Raw genomic sequence first — 27,953 nt, 5'->3', positions numbered from 1 at the left:
GTTATATCTGAAGTGAGAGGGAAGGCATTTAGAGTGCAAATGACTCTTGTCTTGTGCCAAAGGCAATTTATTGTGCCAAAGAGCAATTTCAAGCGACTACATTGTGGCAGTGGCGGCAGCGAAGATGCTTTTCTTTTTCGTTGCCATTGCACCTACAAAGTGCAATCTGATGGAACTGTTCTGTGTAATGAATGGCCTGATAAATCAGAATCGTCTCTGCTCAGAAATTGTCATCCACAGTCTGCTGTGACAAGTGTGCTACCTACTTTGCCTTTTTGTCTTGGGTACAGGATACTCTATCAAGGCCTTTACTTTATCAACAAGGGCCTGATATCACCATTGCCTACTGTACACCTCAAATATTTGGTGTCGTAACATTTTGCTGGATTCACTAAAGTGACTGTAGAACTGCTCTGCCCTACTGAAGATGTTCCTTCTAGGTCCTGATGAAAATTGCCACATCATACAGTCAAAAAATTATAGAGAAGTAGGGCTGGAAGGGACCTCCAGAGGTCATCTAGTCCAACCCTTGCCTGAAGCAAGATCATCCCTATCCAAACCATCCTATACAATCCATAATCTAAATTTTACATAAGACTACTGTCAACACTGACACAACACAGACCTAACCCCCTAACCTGCCACAGGTACAGCAAGCAAGGGAACGACAGCAGCCAATGTCCTGCTTCTGTGAAATGTTAATGTATGCTCAAGAGGCCCAGGTAGAGGCCCATGCTCCTTGCTGCAGATGAAGACAAAAACCCCCACAGTCCAAACCAATCTGCCCACTGGGTAGCACTTTTTCCTGACCCCAAATATGGTGATCGGTCTGACCCTGAGTGGAGTGGCAAAAACCTCTAGCCAGAAACCTCTGGCTTTGGTCCCAGCTGGGGCATTGGCACGTCCCAGTGGAAGTCCCCAGCCTTGGCTGTAGCCAACACCCAGTGTCACTGAGGGAGGCTCAAAAACACCCTGATACATGGAGCAGACAGGGGCATGCAGGCAACCAGCAAAGCCCAGAAACATGGGAAATACTCGCAGTAGAAAACAGGCATATCTGTGCCTAGATCAGGGGTTGTCCAACCTTTTCTTGAGCACCTGCAGTGATGGAGAGTCCATCAGTCGCTTCCCTTTGCCTAGGCAGTCTATTCCACTGCCCCATGATTCTAACAGCAAAGAAGATTTTTCTAGGTATTTAGTCCAAACTTACTTTGTTGCAACTTCAAGCCATTGATCTGTGTTTTCTTCTCTACAGCTAGAGAGAAAAAGTGATTTCCCTCATTTTTATGGCAGCCTTTCAAGAATTTGAACACTGCTATCACATCTCTTCTTAAGCACCTTTCTGCAAGCTGAACATGCCTAGCTCTCTTCATATGACTTGCTTTCCAAACCCTTTCTCATATTTGTTGCCTCTCTCTGGACCCTCTCTAACTTCTCCATGTCCTTTTTAAAATGTGGAGCCCAGAACTGCACACAATACTCCACATGAGGCCTAACCGGTGCTGAGTAGAGAGACACTATTACTTCCCGTGCCTTGCACCTGATGCTTGTGTTGATGCACTTCAAAACCTCATTCACTTTCTGTGCGGCTGCATCACACTGCAGAGCCATATTGAGTCTGTGATCTACCAAGACTCCCAAGTCCTTCTCCATAGTGCTGCTATACAGCAAGGTGTGTCACCCATTTTATATTTGTGTTTTTGATTATTCCTCCTGAAGTGTAGGTCCTTGTATTTTTCTGCATTAAACTTCATCCTGTTAGCTTTAGCCCAGTTTTCCAATCTGTCAAGATCTTTCTGAGTTGTTCTCACATCCTCCAACATAATCCTTCCCAGTTTCATGTCATCTGCAAACTTGCTCAAGAAGCTTTCTATGCCAGCATCCAAATTGTTAATAAACATGTTGAACAGCACTGGGCCCATGATAGACTGCTGTGCAACTCTACTTGAAACCTTCTGCCATTCAGATATGGACCCATTAATAATTTCTCTTTGCTTGTGGCTTCTGAGGCAGTTATCTATCCACCTTGTAGTAGTTTTATCTAGCCTACATTTCTCCAATTTGTTTATAAGGTAGTCATGTGGGACTTTGTCCAAAGTCTTGTTGAAGTCCAGATAACTATGTCCTCAACATTCCCTTCATCCACCCAAGAAGTTAATTTGTCAAAGAAGGAGATTGTGTTGGGACTGTTTCTAGGTGGTCTTCCAGTACTGTGCCCCTTAGAAGCCACTAGCCTTCCTGGGTGCCTTTATCCTTCAATCTATCCTCCCATGACACCATGCCTATTAACTCCTTAAGTCGAGTGAAATCTGCCTTTTTGAAATCTAGTGTCCTAATTTTGCTGACCTCATGCTTTCCCTGTCTAAATATCTGGAATTCTATCGTACTGTGATTACTTCCTTCCAAGTTCCCCATCACCCTCACATCCTCTGTCAATTCTTCCCTGGGCAAGATCCAGAGAGATAATCCTCCACTTAGTGGAACAGAAATTTGTCCTCTACACAAGTTAGGAACTGGCTTGACATTTTATGTTTGGCTGCATTGTTCTTCCAGAATATGTCTGGAAAATTGAAGTGTCCCATCAGTACCATCCCATAGCTTTTGAATAGATTTGTCTCCTGCTTGAAGAGTGCGTCATCCACCTCCTCTCCTGATCAGATGGCCTATAATAAATCCCCACCATTATTTTGTCATATCTTTCACATTTCATCTTCACCCAAATGCATTCTGCATTGCTGTCTTCCTGAACCAGGCAACAAGTGTATGTGTTTTTGACATAAAGGCAACACCCCCACCTTTTCTCTTAACCTCCTCCTTCAGAAACAGTGTAACCTTTGATGTTGACATTCCAGTCATAAGAGCTGTCCCACCAGGTCTTGGCGATGCTTGTCAGATCATAGCATAGTTCTTTTCACAGGCTGCAGCTTTCCACTCATTTTATTTTTATTCCTCATACTTTTTGTTTTTGCATATGTGCATTGGGCATAGTTTGCATTTTGAAGCCCTCGCTTCCCTTTAGTGCCACTTGTTGCAGTTCTTTAGCTCTTTGGCCCTTTCCCAGAGTTAAGTTTCTTCTTTGAGTCTTTTTGAGTTGTCTGGATTGTGTGCTTTGTTACTAGAAGGTTTAGTTCACCTCTCACCTGCAGAACCTAGCTCAAAGCTCTCTTTATTGGCTGGCCAGATGATGCCCTGCAGAAGGGAGTCACCCATCACCACCACTTTTCTCTTCCTCCTTGAGACAGTGGTCCTGGAGCCCTCACCTGCGGGGCCTTGCACTTCCTGCTGGCTAGGCTGTTTTCTGACTCATGCCTGCAGATGATGTCCTTTCCTCTGCTTTTTCCTCAACAGTTCCACTGCAGGGTGCTTGAAAGTGGTTGCTGACTTCAGTCTGCTGCTTTTCAACTCTGAGACCCTCCTTTGAGTAAATTGCGTGCTGCTACTGTTTCTCATTGCCCTTTGGCCTTTCCATTACCAGTCACTCATAACTCTTGACCAAATAATCTTCCTAGTCCTTGATGCAATGCAGCATGGATGCCCTTCCTTCTGATCTTTGAATCTTCTCCAGGGCAGACACCAGCTTATACTTGGTGCGGACAAAATGCGCCTAACCCTCCGGGAGGAACATGAACGTGGCACATCCCATGCGGGTTGCAACAGCTGACCATTTATGCCTCCTTTGCTCCCTGGAGAACACCTATGCTCTAAGGCAGGGGCAGGCAAAATGCAGCCTGAGGGCCAGATGTGGCCCGCCAGCCCATTCTATCCGGCCTGCAGGGCTCCTAAATATTTTAGAAAATTAATATTTATCTGCCCCTGGCTGCCTGTCATGTGGCCCTCAGTGGCTTGCCAAAATTCAGTAAGTGGCCCCCCGCCCGAAATAATTGCCTGCCCCTGCTCTAAAGAGAAGACAGACAAGCAAGAATCTATATGCAAAACACCACGCCAGGACCCTTACCCACGGGCACACATGTTCTTGTTCTCTCTCTCTCTCTGTCTCCTTTCTCTGTCTCTCTTACCACCTCCGCCCCCACCTCCTGTTAGCTGCCCTCTGTTTGCTGCTCATGTGGGTCTCTGAGGGGTGCCTTTTATAAGACTGACTAGTTTAGCTTTACCTGACTATTATTTAAACCAGCCCCACACAGAGCAAGCCCTGTTACTTAGTCACTCCAGAGGGGAAGAAAAGGAAAAAAAGAGAGAGGAAAAAAAATAGACCACAAACACACACTAGACATGAGGCAAACCCTCTAGCACAGTGCTTCCCAAACTTTTCCTCAGCATGACCCCATTTATGGCCCCATTTCCTCAGCATGATGGTCCCTCACTCCCAACCCACAGCCCCTCACTCCTGCGACCCCATTTGGGGTTGTGACCCACAGTTTGGGAACTGTTGCTCTAGCAGCTGTCAGGCCCCCTAAGTCACTAGCACAGAGAAAAGCCTCTTCAAGGCTGTCCCACACCTGAGCTGCTTGTCCCACATCAACTGCTTTTTGCTTACTGCTCAGCTTACACAGGCTATTCTGCAGGGTGTTCCCAACGTGGCAATTGTACTTGATCCATTAGCTGCTGCAATGTGGTGGGGCACCATGGAGACTGAAGGGGCGGGTTCTACATTGGTGCAGTCCCCAAGGTGTTGTGAATACTATTAGTTCTCAGGTCTCCCGAGCAAAGGAGATTTGCCAGTATCCCTTCATTAAATCCAAGGTTGATTTGTATATGTTTATACACACACATACATGCACACATGTTTGCCTTTTCCCCAGTTGTTGCAACAGTTCATCATTTGAGGCCATAGGGTAGACATCAGTCTTCAACACCACGTTCAGTTTATTAAAATTAATGCAAAACCAAATTGTGTTGGTTGCCAAACTAGAAAAAACAGTTGCGCTGCATCATTCACCTGATGACTCCTCAGTCAGCCCCATGTCTCTAGCATACTCTGTACTTCCTTTACTGTCTTCTGGAGTCACTAGGGTATATGGGAGAATTGCTTGTGGACGGGAACACCCTGTTGTCAGGTCCATCTTACAATTAACCAGGGCAGTCCTCCTTAGGTTTTAAACACATCTGGAAACTCCATCTATAGGGCTGTGGCAAACTGTGGACAAGTTTCCCCTTAGAGCAACCTCACTGACAGGAATCAGTTGTTTTTTCCCCCCACATTTCCTGTGTTTGCTGATAAAACAGTTGAGACATTCAGCACTTCTCAGGCTTGCCAGGAGATTTACATAATATATGTGGGGCCCTTGCTGTCTCCCTACCAGATGTGCTTCATAATCCATACCCCTAATTTGCCTCATGATCTCATTTAGCAAAGAATTTACTTTCCAAGGAGGGGAGCAACAGCAGGACCTGATCACCAGGTTGATAGACCTGCAGTTGTGCATTCTTGTAATGCTGCTCTTGGGTCTGCTGTGCAGCCTTGAGGTTCTCCTGTGCAAATGTTTCCACTAGGTCCAGTTGTTCCTGCTGCCTGAGAGTAAACTGGATGACATTCTGTGATTTTTGTGCCCTATGCCTGCCGGGACTCATGAAGACAGGTATAATATGTCTTAGAAAAAATGAAGGGATACTGGCAAATTTAATGTGGGGATACTTGCAAAATTCCCTTGCTCAGGAGTCTGGAGAACTATTACAAAAGTTCTGGGAATCCTGAGAACTATACTAAAGTTCAAATGGAGAAAACCCTGTGGAGGATGGGGAACGGTGTGGATAGCAAACAGTAGATACAGTAGAAGCACATCCTATTTCTGGGGTTGAGGCATTTCTCCCGTGGGCACAGTTTCCCCTCAGCCTCACTGCCCAATAAGCCTGGGTCTGTGGAATATTCTCTGGGGTCACCCAGTTCACATTGTACCCCAACTCTGCCCTGCCTCTTAGGCCACCCTCCACAACACCACCGCTACTCAGGGCTTCTCTGATTCTTTGGCATTTTTGGTGTGGTATAGACCAGTGTCCAAACACCTCTAGGTCAAAGGGAAATATCACCCCTAGTTGATCCTTAGGATAATCTTGAGTACTTAGATGCTGCCTACTTTTTGCTGCCAGACACAACAACTAGGTAAGTGAGCCTTAGTCCCAGCCCACCACTCCTGGATTGAGGAGGTGGTTAACCATTGCTGCTATCAGCTCTGCACTCTGGCCCTCAACCAACACCTGTCTCTGTGATCAGATAGGTGTAAATTCAGATCATATATATACACTCCACAGTTGATAGCTAAGCAGGGTCTAAGAGCTGCCCATGAGCAAGTGTTTGTCCAGAGCCTGAATCTACTAGGCCCAGGACCTGGGTGTCCTGTCTTCACAGGGACCACATAGGCTCTGTGCTTTGGGGTCTCTCACTGGACCTCAGAAATCCCTGTCTGCACGTCACTGAAGTCCATCTATGGGCAATCCTTGTGCCAGGGGCTTGGCTGTCCACACACAAAACAGCTCAAGAGTTCCCCTTTCTCTTGGCCTGGTACTACGTCCAGTAGAGGATCCTCTTTTATTCCCAAATCTGTGGCCTGATACTGTTGAGCCTACCCTTGTTTCCTTAGGGATTGGGGCAGGACTTCTGTACTGGATGCAGGACCTCTACTCACAGGCCTTCTACCTGCAAGTGGCCTTCCTCATTTTGAGTTCATGCCTTTGTGTACCTTTCTCTTTGGTCCAGTAGGGTATTTCCTACAGTCTGGTTCAGAATGTGGTGGCCTACCTTTGATGGGGTTGGGTCACCAGGAGCACATTACTCCAATTCTCCAGGGTCTGCACTGGCTTCCAGTAGCTTTCTGGGTGCAATTCAGCGTACTGGTCGCAAACAGCCTGGGTTCTACATACTTAAGGGAGCAAGTGACTCTTTATGTTCCATCACAATCCCCAAGGTCCGCTGAGAGCAACCTCCTGCAAGTTCTATCTCCACCACTGTCCAGCAAAAATATATAGGAGATCATTCTCAGGAATTGATCCTCAGCTTTGGAATTCCTTCCCCTTTAAGGCTCATCATGAGCCTGAATCTGGACATCTTTTGGGAACATTTTAAGACCTCCTTTTTGAGCAGGGTTTTACTAGGTGGGGTTAAGTTCTGGTGTATTGTTTGGGAAATGTTTTATCACTTACTATTGTATGTAATATTTTATTTGTTTTTATGACTTGTTTTTACTGTAAGCTGCCCTGAACCTTATGTCAGTCAGCTGACATAAAGTAAATTTAAAAGCACATTTTGTCAGTCCTGAGCTGCCCTGAGCCTTGGTGGGGCAGCATATAAATCAAATAAAAAACATAAACAAATATGCTTAAGTGCTCAACTTGCTGAATTGGGGTTCCATACTTGCCTTAGCTCCCCGGGCTGTCAGCTGCTTGGAGTATGGAGGCAGTACCCTGCAGCTGCTTCTGATACTAATGTACAGTACAGCATTGACTGGCCCTAAACAGGGCTTTTTAAAATCTATTTCTGGCCAAGGCAATGGCAGAGCATGGATATCAGCTCTAGCCCATCTGTTTTCCTTTATGGTTCTGGGAGTCCAGTTGCTAGAGTGTTGTCCTGTTCAGCCTACACATCTCACTTCTTTGGTTCTGAGAAGTTATTTCCAGGGTGAATTATTAGAGCTCTCAAGCATTAGATTTGAAAATAGATGCTGCTAACCTTTTTCCTTTATTATGCTTTTAAATGTTCTTTGACAGCTAAGCTGAAGACCCTAATATTCTGGATTTTGTTTCTAGGGCAACAATAGTTTCACTGGAAGACTTTGAACAAAGACTGAACCAGGCTATTGAAAGAAATGCGTTTTTAGAAAGTGAGCTGGATGACAAGGAATCATTGCTAGTTTCTGTACAGAGGTTAAAGGACGAAGCAAGAGGTACCATTTGTTGGATTAATTCTATGATTTAACACATTGTTCCCTTGTTAACAGACACATGCAACAACTAAAACTCATGTTTGTATAAAGCTCAACACAATGGGACTTAAGTCGGTTGTGCTATACAAACCTTAAACATTGGAAATGATATGCTTAACATTTGCTATTAATATTTCTTCTGCAGTTGAGGGGGAGAAAAATCTCAGCTGGTAAATAGACAAAAATAATGAGAACCACTCAAACTTTTTTTTTGTTAAATGTAAGCACTACAGGTGAATTGCAAATCACACATGAAAACTGAGTTAAGGCCAGATCTGTATTCCAAGTATTCCTGCTGACCAGGCGTTGCATGTGCTCTTGGGAAGAAGGTCAGGATTTTACCTGGAAATAAATACTAGAAGTCCTTGTAGGATTCTTTTCAGCTCTCTCTAATCCTCTTGGGAATTGCCTGATTTACTGAAGATATCTCAGAAAGGAGTGCAATGAGACTTGTGGGATTAATGATACCAGTGAATGATGCATTCTAGGCTACCATCAGTGAACCAGGAATTTGCAAAAGGGTTTTGCATAGAAGGTGCAAGGAAAGACATTACTAAAGGCCAGATAAAACTAAATTATCTCATAAGTGACAACTGATAGCCTGATTAATGGGAATCGTTGGTTGAAAAATCGGTGCCCAACAGCACTAAATTACTTCTAAATTGTATGTATATCTCTGTATCTAGAGAGAGATGCATACATACTATAAGTATGTATCTGTATAGCTATATAATCTACACATAACATATAGAGACACAGAATTGACAAAAAAAGAATAAAAAGGAGTAGTAAATATTACATGACATTTGCAAATTTCAATAAAAATAGTCATAAAGATTATATTAAAAAAGTATGTAAACTTAGAGGACAAATCTTCAGAAGTATCTGAATGATCAACAAGAGATCCTTGCAGATCATTAAAATAAAAGAAACTCATTTTTATGAGCAGCAAGTAAAAATAATTTGTGAGATAATGTTGAAAGTTAGATGTATAATTTCAAAGTTCTTCCCACACCTCTCTTTAAGTGTGTTTGTATGTAGCTTGATAACAGGAGTGAGAGTATTAGAAACCTGAGCATATTCAGTTAAGATTGTTAGAAGTACCCTAAGGCTGTGATAGAGGAAAAACAAGGCAGCTCATCAAAAGAGTGAGACAGATGTGTATCCTAGACCATAGTGAAAGGCATTAGTCATTTAGGTGATACTACATATTCTGTATGGGGATTTCAGGACACTCAGTAGAGAATGGGCCATATGAGTACCCTCATTAGTACTCAGGAACATAGGTTTGGAAAGGACCTCCTGGGCCAGAGTTGACACCTCTCTTGTTGCAGGCAATAACATCATATAATTTAATTCATAAACCTATTGAATGTACTCTTAAAAATGTATGTGTGTTGGGTGGGGGAGAAGTGGGGAGGCAGGCTTTTCCTACATTGTTCCTGTAGGACAGCTGCTCCAAAACATCACTGTTATGATCATCTACCACTTTCAGAGTCACAGCTGGAGTTGGTAGCTGGAAGTGCTTTTGTGTTTGGGGTGATAACTGCATCCTGCTCTCCATGTGATCTGTAGCACAGACTTGTCAATGCCTTTGTGACGTCCAAGGAGACTTTATAATACAATCTACATGGCACTACCATTGATGCTAGAATGTAGGTTCCCTTTTACTTATCCATGTTGGCCATGGATCTGGAGGAGGAAAGGCTAATCACAAGCAGTCAGCATGGATTTCTGAAAAATAAATCATGTTGAAATAAGTACTTGGGTGGATAAAGGGAATGCTGTGGATATAGTATATCTGGACTTCAGCAAGGCTCCTGGTAAGGTCCCACATGACCTTCTCATAAACAAATTGGAGAAACATGGGCTAGATAAAACTAGTATAAGGTGGATAGATAACTGTCTCAGTAGACTCAAGCAAAATGGAATTATGAACAGATCCATGTCAATATGGCAGGAGGTTTCAAGTGGAGTCATGCAGGGGTCTGTGCTGGGCCCAGTGCTGTTCATCATGTTTATTAATGAATTTGGATGCTGACATAGAAAATGTCTTGAGCAAGTTTGCAAGTGACAGAAAACTGGAAAGGACTGCAAACATATTGGAGGATGCAAGCACAATTCAGAAGTATCTTGACAGATTATAAAGTTGGGCTACAGCTAACGGGATGAAGTTTAATGTGGAAAAATACAAGGACTTGCACTTCAGGAGGAATAATCAAAAACACAGATATAAAAAGGGTGACACCTTGCTGTACAGCAGCACTATGGAGAAGGACTTGGGAGTCTTGATAGATCACAGACTCATATTGAGTCTGCAGCGTGATGCAGCCACATGAAAAGCGAATGTGGTTTTGGGATGCACGAATAGAAGTATGAGGTGCAAGACATCAGTGGTGACCGTGCCTCTCTGCTCGGCACTGGACAAACCTCATCTGGAGTATTGTGTGAAGTTCTGGGTGGCTCGTTTTAAAAAGGACATGGAGAAGTTAGAGAGGGTCTAGAGGTGGGTAATAGAGATGATAAAGGGCTTGGAGAGCAAGTCATATGAGGGGAGGCTGAAGGAGCTAGACATGTTCAGCTTGCGCAAGAACAGGATACTCTATCAAGGCCGTGATCGCAGACTTCAGATACTTGAAGGGCTGCCTTAAAGAGGAGGGAAAGCACCTTTTCTCCCTTGCTACAGAGTATGACATGGACCAGTTGCTTGAAGTTTCAGAAAAATACATTTAGATTGGATATCTGGAAAAACCTTCTTAGCTGTTAGAATCCTGAGGCAGTGGAATAGACTCCCTGCGTGAGTTGTGGACTCTTCTTCACTGGAAGTGTTCAAGAAGTGGTTGGACAGCTGCTGATCAGGGATGATTTAGGTGTAGCTATGCCTGTGTTCTACCATGGGTATTCCCATGCTTCTGGGCTTTGCTGGTTCCCTGTCTGCTACATGTGTCAGCGTAGTTTTGAGCCTCCTTCAGAGGCAATGGATGTTGACTTCAGCCAAGGCTTAGGACTTTGACGGGGGTGTGCCAATACTTCTACTGGGATCAAAGCTGGAGGTTTCTGGCTAGAATGTCTTGCCCTTCTGCTCAGGGTCAGACCAATGGCTGTATTTGGGGTCATGACGGAATTTCACCCCATGGTCAGATTGGAATGGACTGTGGGTTTTTTTGCCTTCCTCTGTAGCAGGGGATATGGCTCTCTTCCTGGGATTTCTTGAGCGTATATTGGCAACCCTTTATAGAAGCAGGATGTTGGCTGCTGTTTTTTCCCTGCCTTACCTGTGGACAGTTAGGGTGTTAGGTGTATGTTGCGGCAGGGTTGAGGGTGATCTTATGTAGAGTTTAGATAATGGTTTGTATAGGATGGTTTGCATAGGGATGATCTTGTTTTAAGCAATTGGACTAGATGACCTTGGAGGTCACTTCCAGCCCTACTTCTCTATAATTCTATGATTTTCTGTGAGGAGCATATTCTGCTGGTACTGTGAAGATTACTAGCTACCCAGTCACTTCTGATGGAATATGCTGGTGGAAGATGCTGATATTAACCTATAATACTTTGCGCAATTTGAGTCTAACTTGCTTGAGAAGCTCCCTTTTCCAAGTCTTGTCATGGCAGTGGGCCAGCTGACTTATTCTTGTGTACAGTCTCTAGACCTAAACAACATACACTTTCATTGGTAAGTCCACAGTTCTGAAATTTGTTTTCCCTTACCTCGTTTTCTGAAAAGACAGGACCTGTTGACCTTCACTGCATAGTCCAAAGCCTGTCTGTTCCCATTCTTTGAGCTTTAAAGTATGTTTGCTTTACATTCGCAGCCTAGCTCAAGATTGAGTCTCCTTTCAGCTTGGTCTTCAGGAGTTAATATCAGTTTGGTTTAAGAACGCTGTGTGTGTACATCCGCAGATGAGCGCAATGGGTGTATTTTAGAATGAATCAAACCATTAATTGAAATATTTGATTTTTTCCCCTTTCAAATCTCCAGACTTACGACAAGAGTTAGCAGTACGGGAAAGGCAGCAGGAAGTTACTAGGAAGTCTGCTCCTAGTTCTCCAACTCTAGACTGTGAAAAGATGGATTCAGCTGTCCAGGCATCTCTGTCTCTGCCAGCCACGCCTGTTGGAAAAGGATCAGAAAATAGCTTTCCTTCCCCAAAAGGTATGCTGTGTAGCCTCTGTGATTATCTGGGAGCAGGAAGCTATTTCCTGACAAACAGCACTAACACCAGCTCTGTTTTCACAGTGGGGTCTTGAATAAACTGAGAATTGCATAAGCCCTGAGCATTTTGCAGCAAACTTTGCCTAAACCTTGTGGTTCTGGCAGTACTCTAGAATTTCTGTGGCATTTTAAGAAAACTAAGGTGTGGAGGCTTGTTGAATTACAAAATTGAATCAAGATAGCCTTTGGTGTGGGATTTAGTTTGCTGCTGCATTTGATTTTTGATTCTTTTTTTAAACCTGCTTGTCTAGTCCATGCACTTCAGATTGGCACAAATGAACAATGGTGCAAAGAGCATTTTAAAAGTTAGGGATAGTCTGATAAATACGATTCCTTGATGTTTCTGCTAACTTGACCATCATTGAAATAAGTAACAATGCTGACAGTCTGGGCCTTATATTTCCCTGGATTATCAAGATACGTGGAAATAGTGCACATCTCTGAGCTACTGTTTCCTCTGCAGATCTCTGGGCCCCTGGCAGAGGTTATGCTTAAGACACGATTAACAAGTTAACCATGTCTTAAGTAGTAGCCTGACCATGTGTTAATGCAGTTAACGGTGTGATAAAATAAGTAATCAGTAGGCCTGTGTGAAACGGCTAGTATTAGTTTTGGATTTGGATTTGGCCGATTTGCGGGACAGCGATTCAATGTGGTGATTTGAATCACTGTCCTGAATCAATCTGGCTGAATCTGGTTCAGAGATTCAGCTGCTGCCCAATCTCTGAATCACACAGGCCCATCCCCTGCCTGCTCTCCTAGCCCTGGCAATGGCTGTCCGTCTGCCCCAGCTCCGGCAATTTAAAAAAAAAAAAAAAAAGCCCTGACACACTGGGTGCTGCTTGGTGGGGGGGCGATCTCTACTGCCCCTCACTGCCCCACGCCATGTGGGGGCTCTGCATGAGCCCTTAGAAGCCCCAAGGCTGCTGTAGCTGCTGGTGACACCAGGTTTTTTTTTCTTAAAGGGCTGGAGCTGGGGCAGGTGGGGCAGCCATAGAGGGGGTGGGGGGCTGGGGAAGCAGGAGGGTGTCAGAAGGCTTGTGGTAGAGCCTCCCATACAGTGGGGGGCAGCAGGGATCACCGCTGCCCCCCACTGCACCTGGTGAGTCTGGGCTTTTTTTTAAAGGGCTGGGAGCTGCGGAGGGCAGGGCAGCCATGGGGGGCTGGGGGGAGCAGTCGGGGGTCGTGGGGGCTGGGGGAGCAGGCAGGGAATAGGGCCTGGCAGGGGTCCCCCCATGGTCCCCCCCCCGAATTGGGCCGAATCTCCTCTGAATCGAATCAGCACCTGAAGCTTTGTACAGCCTTAGTAATCGGTCACAAAGTTATCATGCAATATATCAGTAATAACTTTTTGGCTGGCTTCCATCATGCCCTAAATTGAATGTATGGCCAGCATTGGTCAGCTGATTGGTGCTTCCAGCTTTGGGAGTGCAGTAGAGTTTGGAAGGGCTTTGATGTATTCCTGCAGGTGGGAGTGCCAGTCAGCTGACTGCCACTCCCAGCCATGGGAGTACACTGGAGTCTTGAAAGACTCTGTAGTGTCATCTCAAGGCTGGGACAGCTGATCAGGTGACTGGCATTCCCAGCCATGGGCACACTGACCATCCTGCTTGTTACTTCTTGGAGCAGGGGGAACCCGGGATCATGATCCTGGGCTCCCCTTGCACCAACAATAGGGTGTGATCTAGGATCTGATCCCCAGTCGCACCTCCTGACATGCACATATGACATGGAACAAGTTGTAGTTGTTGGGATCATGGATCAGAACCCATCGCACCTTTATTTGAACATCTGTCAGTGGCCCTGGAGATAGCACTGCACTGGTACATATCCCCGACCCATGAGGAAGGCTTTCTGTCACAAGGACTAATAAATCATTTTTTTAAATAAAAAGAAAATACATTCCAATGTACAACTCTGGGAAGGGGTGGGTAGTGCATTAGCCCCCTAGTTGAGGAGTACATATAACCCTGTGTATAGAGTCAGCTGATATAAATTAGGCTCTCCTCCTAAGGCTGTTTGTGACATAGTGAGTGTTTATTGTGGACTAGCCACATTAAGTGTTTACAATGACATTTTTTCCTTTGATACAGCACCTAAAATTTAAGTGGATTGAAGCATCTAACAAAATAAATTTGTGTTTGCAGCTATACCGAATGGGTTTGGTACCAGTCCCCTAACTCCTTCTGCTAGAATATCTGCTCTCAACATTGTTGGGGATTTGCTGCGGAAAGTCGGGGTAAGCACCTTGTTTTATAGTACTTGCATTTCTGATGTGTTCGAGTTGAGCTTTGGTTCTTGGAGAAATAGAAAAAGCTCAGAGCCATTCCTCTCTGTAGCCTTACTTTTAGTTTCTTAAGGATCTCTTCCAAATCATGCTTGGTTAATATTGGGTAAAGGGTAAGGCTTTTTCAGCTGGACAGTGTGTGTAAATAAAGGCCCTAAAGCTAGGTTCCTGATGCCATAATTGGTTGCTGCGTTTAACCACTACACGGGCTTTTGGGTCAGTAGATACATTGACTGAATATAAGATTGAGCATCCTCAATCCATTCCCATTTTATATTATCATAGAATCATAGAAAATTAAGGTGGGATGGACCTCAGGAGTCATCTAGTCCAACCCCCTGTTCAAAATTTGGGAATTTGACCATTCCCAAATATATCATCTCAGCCAAGGCTTTCTCTAGCTGGGTCTTAAAAACCTCCAAGGATGGAGATTCCACAACTTCTCCGGGTAGTCTGTTCCAGTGCTTTACCACCTTCCTTGGGAGAGTTTTTCCTAATGTCTAATCTAAACTGCCTTGCTGCAACCTGAGACCATTGCTCCTTGTTTGGTCATCTACCACCACTGAGAACTCTGCAGCTCCCATTGACAGTGGTGCCACTTTATTTATGTGCCTAAATAGGAGTAGATCTTTTCTCAAAATCCCGCCTCAGCTGTAGAGGCTAAACACGTCTGGCCTTCTGGGACTGGCTGTCCCACTCTAAGGTTTTTTTAAACCATTAAAGATAAAACATTAGCTTTGTTACAGTAGAACTTATAGTTTCATAGTTGGTAGGGTCAGAAGGGACCTGAGCAGATCATCAAGTCTGACCCCCTGCCATGGCAGGAAAAAGTACTGGGGTCAAACGACCCCAGCAAGGTGTTCCTCTAACCTCCTCTTAAAGACTCCCAGGGTAGGAGCCAGCACCACTTTGCTTGGAAGTTGGTTCCAGATCCTAGCTGCCCTGACAGTGAAGTAGCGCCTCCTGATGTCTAGTCTGAATCTACCCTCTGCCAGCTTGTAACTGTTATTTCTAGTCACTCCCGGTAGTGCTCGGGGGAACAGGGACTCCCCCAGTGCCTGCTGGTCCCCCCTGACTAGTTTGGAACAGGCCACTAGATGCCCCTCAGCCTTCTCTTGTGGAGGCTGAACAGGTTCAGGTCCCTTAGCTTCTCCTCGTAGGGCCTGCCCTGCTGCCCCCTGATCATGCGGGTGGCCCTCCTCTGGACCTGCTCCAAGTTATCCACATCCCTCCTTAAGTGCGGCGCCCAGAACTGGATGCAGTACTCCAACTGCGGCCTGACCGGTGCCGCATAGAGGGGGAGGATCATCTCCTTGGACTTGCTTGAGATGCATCTGTGGATGCATGACAAGGTGTGGTTGGCCTTCCTGACCGCGTCCCCACACTGCCGGCCCATGTTCATTTTTGCATCAGTAATAACTCTAAGATCCATTTTTGCCTCTGCACTGATGAGAAGGGAGTTCCCCAGCCTGTAGGTCAGCTGCTGGTTCTTCCTCCCCACGTGCAGCACCTTGCACTTGTCAGTGTTGAAACCCATCCTGTTCTCATCTGCCCACCCCTGTAACCTGTCTAGGTCCGATTGCAGCCTATTCCTCCCTTCTAGCGTGCCCACATCTAGCTTAGGTTCTGCTGAAGCAGGTCATGCTGGTTCCACCACTCACTACTGGCCATTTCAAGGCTTGTACTCCAGAGCAGTTCCTTGTGCTAATAACTTTATCCCATTTTCCTTCCACAGGCTTTAGAATCCAAATTGGCTGCTTGTAGAAATTTTGCAAAGGACCAGGCATCACGGAAATCATACATTTCGGGGAATGTTAATAACAGCATGGTGAGCAGCAACAGCACAAAATACTCTCACCCAGGGCATACGTCTTTTTTTGACAAAGGGTAAGCTGAAATTAATCTTTGTTTTAAAGGATGGCTAGCTTTTATGGTTGCACTTGAAGCAAACTGTTGTTTTCTCTGTTCACTTCTATGCCCCCAACCCCAAGTTTTCATATTCTAGGTAAGATATGGTGTTGCGATTTTAGCCCCAAGAGGACAGTGGCAGCTGTAGTTACAGTGTTGACTTCTGTGAAACAAGAGAAAACAAACACTTTGTGGTTTCAGATGACTTTCCCCTTAGCTGATGGCTGTTTAATGCTGTGCTTTTTCTTTTTCCATTGCCCAGTTTCCTGGTGTGTCCCATGGTAATGCCAAAGCCAAGCAGCAAAACAACACTTGCGAGTGGAACAGCAATGTAAAAAAAGAGTCTTACGTTAATAGTAGTGGAATTGGAGTAGTTAGTTTGCTTCTGGGGGACACGCCAAATCTGGAGATTTTCCTCAATAGGAATAGCCTAGTGCCGGCAGCTATGCTTGGGGGGAGGTACACCTTGTTATTATTTCTTTTCCCTACAGGAAAAATGAAAGGGCATTAGCTTCAACTCCAGCTGACTTGGAACACTGGCCATCAAAACTGTTGCTGTGCTGTGCGGTGTCACCCCTAAAACCCAAATCATTTTCTTATGCAGGCACTTATGTGCTCAGGCCTATAGTCGGAGCTTCCACTTTGCGATATCTAGAATCAAACATTTTTGGAGCATCAGTAGGATTATCCCCATAGTTACAGTCTGTACCACGGACCCCCTGCACTTGTGTAGAAGGAAAAAGTAAGAGCAGTTGTGAGGGTTGAGGCAGGGAGCATATCTTTCCCTGTAGCTGTAAAGAGCTGTGCAGTCCTGTAGTGTTTAACAGGGGTGGGCAAAATGCAGCCTGCAGGCTGAATCTGGCCCTCCAAGGGATTTTTCCGGCCTATGGGGGGTCCCTCAGTCCCACCCAGCCCAGGTGCAGGGGGCAGCTCAGGCCGTGGTGCATGTGGCCAGTACCACTACTCAGGCACCCACCGCTGGGGGCAGGACCTATGTGGGTAGGGTGTGTGGCCAGGCAGATGAGATGGGGCCGTGGGCAGGCAGGGAGCAGTGTTTGGGAGTAGCATGGGTCTGGAGGGCTGGGCTCATGGGGTGGGGCTGTGTGGTGATGACAGTGTGATGCCAGGGCAGAGTTGCAATCCGCTGCCCACGCACCCTTGCAATGAACATGGGTTCTGTAGGCAGGGGTTTGCGTGGAGTGGATCGCAGCTCTGCCCTGGTCCCTGGTCCTGCACTGTTACCACCCCAAGATCCCAGCCCTGCTTGCAGCTCCCTGCTTGCCTGTGGCCCCATCCCATCCTCCTGGCTGCATGCCCTGCCCATGCAAGTTCCAGTTAGTCTCCATGGAGCCCCTGGGATCACTGCGTGTTGACAGTGCAGGACCGGGGCTCAGGGCAAAGTCCCAATCCACTCTCTGCATGCTCCTTCCTGCAGAACTGCCGCCTGTTGCAGGGGTGTGCGGACAGCAGATCACAGCTCTGCCCCAGGCCCTGGCCCCGCGCTGTCACCTCCCTGCGATCCCAGCCCCGCCTGCCTGTCCCACCCCTGGATGCCGCTTCCTGCATGTCTGCCCCCAGCCCTATCCCAGTCAAGTGCCAGGCAGAGCTACTTAGGGAGTTTTGGCGAGCTGTGGCATCGGGTGGGTGCTGACAGCCTGCGACAGCTCACCAAAACTCTGTGTGGCCCATGGGTCCAAATAATTTTCCAGTCCTGGTTTAGAATAATGTTCACTGAGCAAAGCACCATAGCATCGTACATTCTCTTCAGTATGACAGTTTTCCATTTCAGAAACGTAGGATGCGTGCTCCTTAGTGCTTACAAATATATTATGTTCCACTACAGCTTTCAATATCTATTTATTTGAGGGTGTTAAATGTCCTATTGAAATTGTGAGGAGCAAACATGCCAGATATTCTTGATTTGCTGCCTCTGAGCTCAGTTGAATCGTGCTGCTGTGTGGGCAGCTGAACAGGTTGTGTCCTAGAACTTAGTTTTCAAATCATAAGAGGGAACTATTTGCGTACAAAAAAAAAGAAAAAAAAAAAGCTTCACATGCCAGTCAAAGAACCTTAGTGGCAGTTGCTCATTGCAGGTCTATTGATTAACCGTATGACACCACAGTGATGCTCACACTTGCAATTCATCATTGAGATTCCAGTTGCAAGCTGTAAAGAAGGTTGATAGGGAAGAATGATGCCTTTTCTTAGGATCCCAGTGCTGCTATATTTGGGTTGTGATGTAATTGAAAACCTGACATAATTGAAAACCATAAGCTGACTGACAGGTGTAATAGGAGTGGGGAGGGGGGTTATTTTTAATCATCCAGATTGTCCTCACACTTGCTGGCTTGGTTAGTTGCCTAGTTGAGGCCAGGTTGTCACTAGGGAAGTTTTAAAAATCTGGGTTCTAAATAGCCAGTATTTACAGTAGGTTGAAAGAAAATTAGCTGGACCACAGAGCGAGTGTGACTGTGACAGATGAATTTCTGTTAGAGGTTACTGCACAGCTGTGATGTCCTCCCTCTGCTTTCACACCAATTCCTTCCCCTTTACACCCACTTGTCCTCCTTCCCATGGGGTTTGCATCCCACTCCTTACACCTGCTCCCTTCTTTGCTTCTACCATATACTCTGCCTCCCTTGAAGTTGTTGTATATTGAAAATTGGATGCAGTTTCTAAGCTGCATATATATCTCAGTTGTTGTTGTGCAGCGCCTGTACATCTCAGCTGCAAAGAACTGTTACGTGAGGTCAACACCACTGTCTGTGCACTGCAACAAAAGGTTAGCTGCTACTTATGTCAGTGGAGTGCTTCCCTGTCAAGGGCTTGATCCTTAGCTTGCTGTTGTATCTGAGCACAAGGGGCTGAGCTAAGGTATGCCCTTTCTTCTACCCTCTTCTCCTTTTTCTCCAGCCCCTGTACTCTTCTCCCTGCCCCCAGCTGTCACTGGAGCCTGAAACAGCCACATGTGTTCGTAGACTCGATACAACCTGCTGCTGCTGCCTTATGAACAGCCAGTTGGGTGGTAGGCTTGTGACAGAGGTAACTTAGACACATCATTACAGTATATTTATTTTTTCCTTTGCAAACTGCCATTCTGTTGGTTTTAATGTTTTACAAATCCTTCATCTCTCATTAAACACCCACTCTTTGCTTGTCCGGTGGATTGGTGAAGACATTGAAAGAATGTCTCACTGGCCTGGCCATATCAAGGCATTAGGATTCTCTGGGTTACCGTGTTGGAGTTGCATAGGACTGGCTAGGCTGGTGTCCTTGACACGCTTCAGAATTGGAAATGCTAAGGAGTGTTCTGAAAGCCTTAACGTTTTTCCGAACTTCAGAATAGCTTTGGCCATGATGAGTTTCCTGTGGAAATCCAATTTGGAAAACAAATGGCAGCAGCATTGCTAAACTTTGGTGCAGAGGCCCAGGGCTGGAACAACAGGATTAAGGCAGACTTGTGCAGGAAAATATTTGTCTAGGCTTTCTGTGCTATGCCTGCACTACTCGATTGTTAATCTTCCTCTTTCTTAAGCACTAAACTCTGCATTTTAGTTGGCATTTTATATTACTATTTTAGCCTGACATAATTGAAAACCATCTCTTTCACCACCAACTGGAATTTGAATTTGAAAAGTCTTCCAGATCAACCTTACCCAAACTGTGGCCTGTAAGAGTGCAATAAAAAAAATATGCACGTCCACTATGCAAGGATTTTCTCTTTTATTGGACCAATTGTATAGTTGGGAGTCGGGACAGCTGTTGGACAAGGTATCCGGCATTAAATGCTCTTCATCAGGTCTAAGAGAGGGTCAGACCAGACTGAACTGAATATCAGGGAAAAGAAAAAGACTCCATGCAAATGCAAAAAGTCTGCTTAGAGGGATGGAAGAAGGCTATGAACTAGGAGTTAAGAGGTATTATTAGAAGCCATTATAGAATGCAAGTGCATTAGAATAAGCGATCAAGTAAGTTGTGGAGGGGGACCTGCAAGAAAGGGTAGTTGTTATCTGTGAAGTGGAGGGAGTTTATTGGCAGTATTTGTTAGGTTATTTTGAGACATAAACCCACTTTCTGTATGTGCACATGAACACTGCTATCAGAGTTGCTGTGCCCTAATTTTTATACACGGGGATGAAACGTTATAGATGAAAACGTGGTGTTATTGAATGCTTCATAATCCACCTTCTAATAATGCTTCTCAGGTAAAGAGGGGAGTCTGCTCCATTTTTGGGAAACATAATTGCAGGTAAGTAACTTCTGTGTCCTGTTTCAGTGCTTGTAAAGTGCAGATTACTTTACTGTATTTCAGTTACACTATAAAAAGGTGAAGAAGTCAAATACGGGAGTATTGATTGTCACCGAAATGGGTTTCCCTGCAGAACAAGTTATACATCTTCGTTTACAGATATTTCACAGCAGAAGTTCAGGTTTAACAACCGTATGTAGGTTTAAGTCCCCACACATCTGCTTTTCAGGTGCTGTGACTGGGAATGTCTTTTACATTGTTTTGTATAAACTACTGCAGTTTTTCTCCATTAGATGTGAAAAGAATATACTCCTCCACTTGTTCATGGGTAGGAACCTACCTGAGTGTCTGAGAGGCAAAAGCTGTGGTGGTAATTGCCTCTTGGCCACTCAGTGGCGAGGGTGGGGGCGCACAGTGAAAAGAATGAGTTTAGAGGCACCACTGTGCCACGAACTTCTGCCACGATTTAGGTAGGTCCCTACTCATGGATAATTGAACTTCTTTGGTTCATGTTTTTTGATCATAGTGCTCGGAGATGGAGAATAACCCGTATTTGGTCATACTAATTGTATGAGGCTAGCTCTTAGCATTGCATATGGTCAATTAGTGAAACTTTTAAAGATTAGAAACTTGGTTACTTTTGTAGTCTTTCTCCCCATCATCACATCAGATGACTTGACTTGTATCATGTGACAGTTTTCAGACAAGTGTTGGAACAGAGTGCCATTTGTCATTTTGATACAGTGCTGCACTACATGCATTGGATGCATTTAACTGAATTAGACACAGCAATTGTACTTTGTTGGCTTGGATTTTATCACTGCATTTTAGTAGGGTCTTTTCTTTGTCAAATATCGGCTTATTAAACCTTATGCTACCCTCTGCAATGAACAGTTTCCTCTATTTTTATAAGGAAGAGAGTTGAAGTATCTTGACCAAGGTCAAGGTAAGGGGCAAGGGCAAGGATTAGGCCCCTGTCTATTGCTAGAATTGTTAACCTGTATGGCCTGTCATGCCAGCATCTGCCCACCGTTACACAACTCATAGATTTATAGATTGTAAGGCTGGAAGGGACCTCGGAAGATCATCAGGTCTAGCCCCCTGCATCAAGCAGGAAAGACAACTGGGGTCAGGTGACCTCAGCAAGGCGACCGTCCAGTCTCCTCTTGAAGATTTCCAGAGTAGGCGATTGCACCACCTCTGGAGGGAGCCTATTCCATGATCTGGACACCCTAACTGTGAAGTTTTTTCTAATGTTGAGCCCGAAACAGTCTTCCAGGAGTTTGTGGCCATTTCTCCTGGCTTTCCCCAAGGGTGCCCTGGTGAACAGTTGCTCACCAAGTCCTTGATGTACTCCCCTAACGTAGTGGTAAGCTGCTACCAGGTCTCCCCTCAGCCTTCTCTTTTTCAGGCTGAAGAGTCGCAGGTCTCTCAGCCTTTCCTCGTATGACTTGCTGTGTAAGACTGATCATATGGGTGGCCCGCCTCTGGACTCTTTCAAGCTTTACACATACTTGTTAAAGTGCAGTACCCAGAACTGGACGCAGTACTCCAGCTGTGGTCTCAGAGCATTTGCTATATGGTATACCATATAGCAAATATATGGTATATACAATATACCAAATATACCATATATATATGGTATATTTGTATGGTATATACAAATCATATATACAAATCTGCACCTTTGCTCAAATGCATTAAATAAAATTTAATCTTCCATTAACTGTAGTTGTATTGAGGAGACATGCAGTATACAAGTGTTTTTTGATCTGCAGAAAGCAGTATCCAGTGGCTTAGGAATATCTGCCTCTCACCAGAGTTTCCTGAGATGGTGCAGGGGATGGGTTTGGATGTCCTGGACCAGCTTCTAACTTTGACCAACTCAACTGTCTTCCATTAGAGCTAACTCATCTGCAGAGACTTGGCCAGGCCAAACCCATACAGATTTTAGTCATGGTGAGGGTAGCTAACTGTCTTTAGCGCATCCCCTTTGGAAATATTCTAAGGACGAAATTGTGCTGAAAGAGGATGAAACATTATTTTGCCTTTTGATTGAGTTTTAGGTCAGTCTGCAATACTGATGTTGTCTGGGCAGAGACGTGTGGAGAGGCGTAGGCTCCCTTACTGAGAGGGCTGTGCCGGGAAGAAGTCTTAGGATACAATGTGACCAGCAGAACTCTGTCCCAAGGACATAGCTTGGTTTGTGCAAGTATAACGTGCAGCTCCCTTGTATTGTAGACGGGAGCTTTTCAAAACGTGTCCAACCTGGGAAGTTCAGTGAGACCATGTTGAGTGTGATCAGTGGGGACACGGTGGTGGCTTACAGCCACATTGGATATACTGCTGAGGTGAAGGGGAGGAAGAACAACCAAAATCTCATCCTAGCAACCATGTTGGAGTGTGTGTTGTCATTGGGCTGAGAGGGGAGTGTCTTGAGAGCAGTCGGTGAGGAAGGACTGGGTCTGGTTGACCATAATGGACTACTGTTGATGCTGGCTGATCAAGGCTGGGTGAGCTCTGGCTCCTGCTGGCAGATGTGCAACAAATCTGTCCAGAGTCCAGGAATTGAAGGAGGTTGAGGGGGAATTTGAATGACTTTTTCTCTCAGCCAGTGGGGTGTTCATCCTGCTCTGAGTGCCTTCTGGGAAGAAGGAACAAGCGTGTTGGATCCACCCAGAGGCTCCAGAGAAGGTGGATTCAATCTGCTGCTAACCAGACCGCAGAATATGAGGAGTAACAGGGAAGATGAAGCTGGCTGGTTAGCAGCTTACTCGCTATGAGAAGGAATACAATATATCTATGTACGTGATTTTTAACGTTTTTTCTTTGTAAGGTTTTCATTTGTCGTTCATGTGTGCGGTGTTGTGTTTGTTAGTATAGTAAAAAGATAAATTTGGACTTTTTTTATTCATTATTATTCACTGAGGAAAATTCAGTGTCAAGTATGTCACGCTGGGTGCTGCTGGTCATATACATTTCACACACACATGCACGCACACACATGTGTGTGTGTATTGGGGGGGTGATGAACCCAGAAGGATTGTGCATTTGGCATTGCATAATCCTTACAAAAGCACACCTTTGTACTAGGGTTGTTGGTTGTAGCCCTGTTGGTCTTAGGCAGGAGTTTTCAACCGGGTGCTGGAGGCTCCAACCTCCCTCCCTGCCCGTCTGGCTTCCGGGGGACTCCCACCTTCTTGACCAGCTGCCGTGGGTACGATGACCCAAAAAGGGTGAAAACCCCTGGCCTAAGGACATAGGCAGGGAAGGCTCTTTGGGTAGATGTGATATCTTTTAGTTGGAAAAAAGTTCTTTGCAAGCTTTTGGGCATAAACGCCCTTCGTTAGGCCTAGGGAGACTCTGCTGGTGTTACGTGTTCTCCAAGGTAGAAAAGAAGCAGGGCTGTGAAAATGCAAATGAGTGGAAGTTGGGAAGATAATGGGTGGAGATAGGAGCGGAGCATGGGGAAGGTGGGGAAATGTGTGAAGAAATGCAAGTGGTCAACTGGAGGCAGGTTACCTGAGGTATCAGATGTCAGGCAGGTTGTATTATGTCATAAATCCAATGTATATAGTAAGTCCAGAGTTTTTTGTGTCCAGTAGATTTATGAAGTGAAGTTTGTAGGCTCATCTGCAAAAGGTGTCCTTTGTGTACATTGTCTTCCCAGCTTTCACTCGTTTGTATTTTCACAGACCTGCCTGTTGTAAATTAGCTACTTTTCTACCTTGGAGAACACATAACACCAGCAGTCTTCCTATGCCTGATGAAGCGTGTTTGTGCTCGAAAGCTTGCAAAAAACTTTTTTCCAGCTATTTAGTTGGTCTAGTAAAAGATATCACATCTACACAAAGAACCTTGCCTGCCTTTGTACTAGGCACTCTGAAGGCAGACATAGCTTGGATGGAAATGCTGATCTAGCTCACAAGGCTTCTTACAGTTAATCTACTATTTGTAGAAAGCTGAATGATTTTCAGAATGAAGGTGCTCTGTCCGTGCAGAATGCAGCTTAAAATGTAGACTAATGAATCGTAAAGCATGTGACGGTGATGTAATAGCCCCAAGGTTCTCAATGCCCAAAATTAAGAGAACAATATTTCTGCCGCTTGACCTCGTAGCGGTCTCTGAAGCACATTTCTAAGGTGAAGGTTTCCAGAAGTGAACAGTGATTTTGGCACCCAGTTTGGGAGCCGTAAAGAGCCAGTTTGTTTCTTTCAGAATGTGCTCCCCCTTATCCAGTGAAACTCCCCTTCCCGGAGTGAAGTTTCTCACTGCACTTACACCATACCAATCCTATGGGAGGTTTTGTGGTCAAGTTAGAACATTCTGTCAGTGGTCGCATGTTAAGGGTTAATGCTGTTTCTTGCCTGCACACCTCTGAGTCGCCACTAGACTGCTGGTGAGCAGGGGCATGGTTAGGAGTCAGGACACCTGGGCTGTATCCCTGCCCTGCATGGAGAGAGAGAGAGAGAGAGAGAGAGAGTGTGTGTGTGTGTGTTTTGAGGGGGCGAGGGGAGTCTTGGCAGTGGTGCATCCTGGGATGCTGGACAACTGCACATTGCTCATTATATCTCCATGGAGCAGACTGAAGTTACCCTAACACAAGTTTAGTAGCATGACCTAGGGTTTACTCTCACCTGAAGTGGCATAACTTTGAGATGCTCGGAGGGCATTTAGCACAAGTTAACAAGCTTTAACATGCAGATGCTCGCATTTTAAATGTCCTTAGTGTGATCGAAGTGTTATGTGTAACTTCACCCTCACTGTGTCTGTTGAGTCCATTGGATGGACAGAAAGGAATGGAAAATACGAAGCCAATGCTTGGGTTAATCTTTGAGGGCAGTATTTCCATGCTGTTAGGTAAAATCAGACCTCAAAGCAGCAGTTGCCCATGTATGCTGTATCTGGGTTGAATAGTTCACTGTCTGACATGGGTCTGTGTGGACTACACACTGCTCTGGTAGCATCTCAGAGGCTAGCTTGAAAATGTAGCACCCCCACTGCTTTCATGCTCAGTTCTGAGACAAGGGGCAGTTTCCTCCCATGTTACATGGGGGGAAGAAACCTCATCTTAGAATAAAGTAAATATGGTGGTTTAATCTGCTTCATTTTTATAATTTAATTTGTTTGTAATTGAAATAATTTCATTTAAATTTAATTAACAAAAATGGAATGTGCTTGCAATCCCACAGAGTAGTGTAGTTTTGATGTGCTTACCTGGAGTCAGGAGAACCTTTTAGTTTTTTTGGAGCCAGTTGCCATTGCACACTTGTATTTCACCAGCTCACCTAAAACCAGGACACCAAGTCTAACTTTATTTCTGTAACAAGGTCAACTTAGGGCAAGTGGGGTATGAACAACACAGAAAATTGGTTCTCTGGGGGCTGCTCAGTGTCAGTGTTGTGTGCCACTATGCAAATATTGTAATTATCAAAAATAATGAACCTTGAAAAGCTTCTGCCTGGGCATTCTTAGAGAAATAGGGCTGGAAGGGGACCTCTAGAGGTCATCTAGTCCAACCTCCTGCTTGAGGTAGCACCATCCTTATCCAATAGGGCTGTGCGAAGTTTTAGGTGGTGATTCAAATTGGAGGAGATTTGGCTCGATTTGGTGGCCGAATCTCTGAATCTGAATTGAATCAGGGGACCAATTTAAAGGTCTGAATCAATTCAAAGCTCTCTGAATCTTTGGAAAATGTTCGGAGAGCTTTGATGATTTGAGCAGTCCCCAGTGCCTGCAGCAGGAAACTGCAGCCACTCGGAGCTGGTAAGTACTAGGGGCAGGGGAGGTGAGGCTGGGGGAGGAGACCATAGGGTCAGCCTCAGGTTTTCAGGGGCTTGTGCAGAGCCCTCCATGTGGCACGGGGCAATGGGGGGCAGCAGGGATTGCCTCCGCGGGCAGGAGCGGTAAGTCCTGGGGTTTTTTGGGGTTTTTTTTTTTTTCTTAAAGGGTCAAAGCTGGCCTGGGCAGGGCACCCGTGGTGGGGCTGGGGGAGCAAGGGGAAGGGTTGGGGGGCTCGTGCAGAGCCCCCCATGCAGTGGGGGGCAGTGGGGATTGCCCCCCTGCCCAGCAGCACACGGTGAGCATTGGGGCTTTTCTTTAAAGCACCAGGAGCTGGGGTGGGTACAGCAGCCATGCTGGGGGGACTGCTGGAAATTTGTGGGGAGAAGCAGAGACTGGGGGGAGTTTGGTGGGAAGGGAAGAGACTATGGGAGCTAAGGGTGGGGGGTGCAGGTGGGAGGCACAGGAAGGCTGAAGGGGAAGAAGTGGCAAGGGGCCATTTAACATCCCCTCACCCCCGTTTTCACTGCTATAGCAGTGGAGGGGAAAGGATTCCAGACAGCCCTTCAATACTTAGATTTGACACCTGGAAAATTGTAACAAATTTTGTAAATTTTCCATATATAGAATCTAATTATTGGGGGAGTTGTCTTGTATTAGAGTAAATACGGTAAGTAAAATCTGCACACAACTTGCAGGGAGCAGAGCAGTGAGCAGACTTGGCTCTCTGCTGTTGCTGCTGCTGCTCAATTACTTGCTAAAAGGAACGATCGTTTTATTCATTTTGCCTTTCAAAAATAGGGTGCTTGCTTTATTCCGGGGAGTGTTGTATGCATGAAAATATGGTAACCCTAGATATGGCCTTCACATCCCATTCTGTATCGTATGTGTATACTGTCATGATCTAGCGCATGTGAGTGTGCTCTTTTCGTTTGCTGCTTGTAATCACAACTGCTCCACTGTGTCATACACCCTCACTGCTACCAGCTTAAGGGCAAGTCGTCTTTGAAGGCAGCTCTGAGTTCTCTCCCCTCTCGTGTGTGGTTCTATATGGTTTGCAACAGTTAGCTACTGAGCAGCTTTTGGCACCTACAGATTGGTAAAAGGAAGACCCTGAGACATCACGGATGCTTCCTAAAGAAAGTTAAACGTGTTCTCTAGAGAACCTAGAAGCAAGAACTGAACCTATGAGGGTTGTTCTACCTTGCAGCTCCAGCTGCACTGACTTGATTTTGCCAGTGAGACTTTGAAGAGCAGATGCACATAGGTAGCCTTTGCGCATAGGCAAGACATGCATAGGGAAGGCTTTGTGCTTGCTTATCTCAGATTATGGTTAGATTTGAAAATACCTTGGCCTGATGAATGCTGGAGCGCTCCATTCCTGGCAGTGTGGTGCTTTTGTGATAACTGGTAACCTGCTGACAGCCTGGATGGCGCATGCTCCCATCTGTTCAGCAGGGAAGTTACTTTCTAGTGGTCAGCAAGCTTTGATCGTGTCAGTGTGGAATCATTGTTAGACTCCAGGCAGGAGGCCTGCACCTATGGAGGCTGCAACACCCTTTCTAGAAGGCAGGGTAGATTTGCATGTTATAGATTAACCCAAGTAGGTAGATATACAGCACAAGCTTTTGTGCACTG

General features: G+C 45.5%; 1 protein-coding gene across 4 annotated transcripts in view; it reads left to right on the top strand.

Moving 5' to 3' along the window:
- Window positions 1–27,953, top strand: part of NDEL1 (nudE neurodevelopment protein 1 like 1) — a 62,017-nt gene that overhangs the window by 32,008 nt on the left and 2,056 nt on the right. For 2 of the 4 annotated variants that reach the window (XR_002089771.2, XR_002089770.2), the window contains 6 exons: window positions 7,699–7,835; window positions 11,857–12,030; window positions 14,238–14,329; window positions 16,113–16,264; window positions 19,199–19,327; window positions 20,491–20,534. Coding sequence is in view for 2 of the 4 variants with exons in the window: in XM_006277039.4 (XP_006277101.1) it covers window positions 7,699–7,835; window positions 11,857–12,030; window positions 14,238–14,329; window positions 16,113–16,264; window positions 19,199–19,295 (652 nt within the window). In the remaining 2 variants the exon portion in view is untranslated. The remainder of the gene's footprint in view (window positions 1–7,698; window positions 7,836–11,856; window positions 12,031–14,237; window positions 14,330–16,112; window positions 16,265–19,198; window positions 19,328–20,490; window positions 20,535–27,953) is intronic. The other 2 variants (XM_006277039.4, XM_019485709.2) reach the window with 2 other exon arrangements.

This window comes from Alligator mississippiensis, chromosome 8, assembly GCF_030867095.1.
Source record: "Alligator mississippiensis isolate rAllMis1 chromosome 8, rAllMis1, whole genome shotgun sequence".
NCBI classification, from domain to species: Eukaryota; Metazoa; Chordata; order Crocodylia; family Alligatoridae; genus Alligator; species Alligator mississippiensis.
This window is presented reverse-complemented; position numbering and strand designations above follow the sequence as displayed.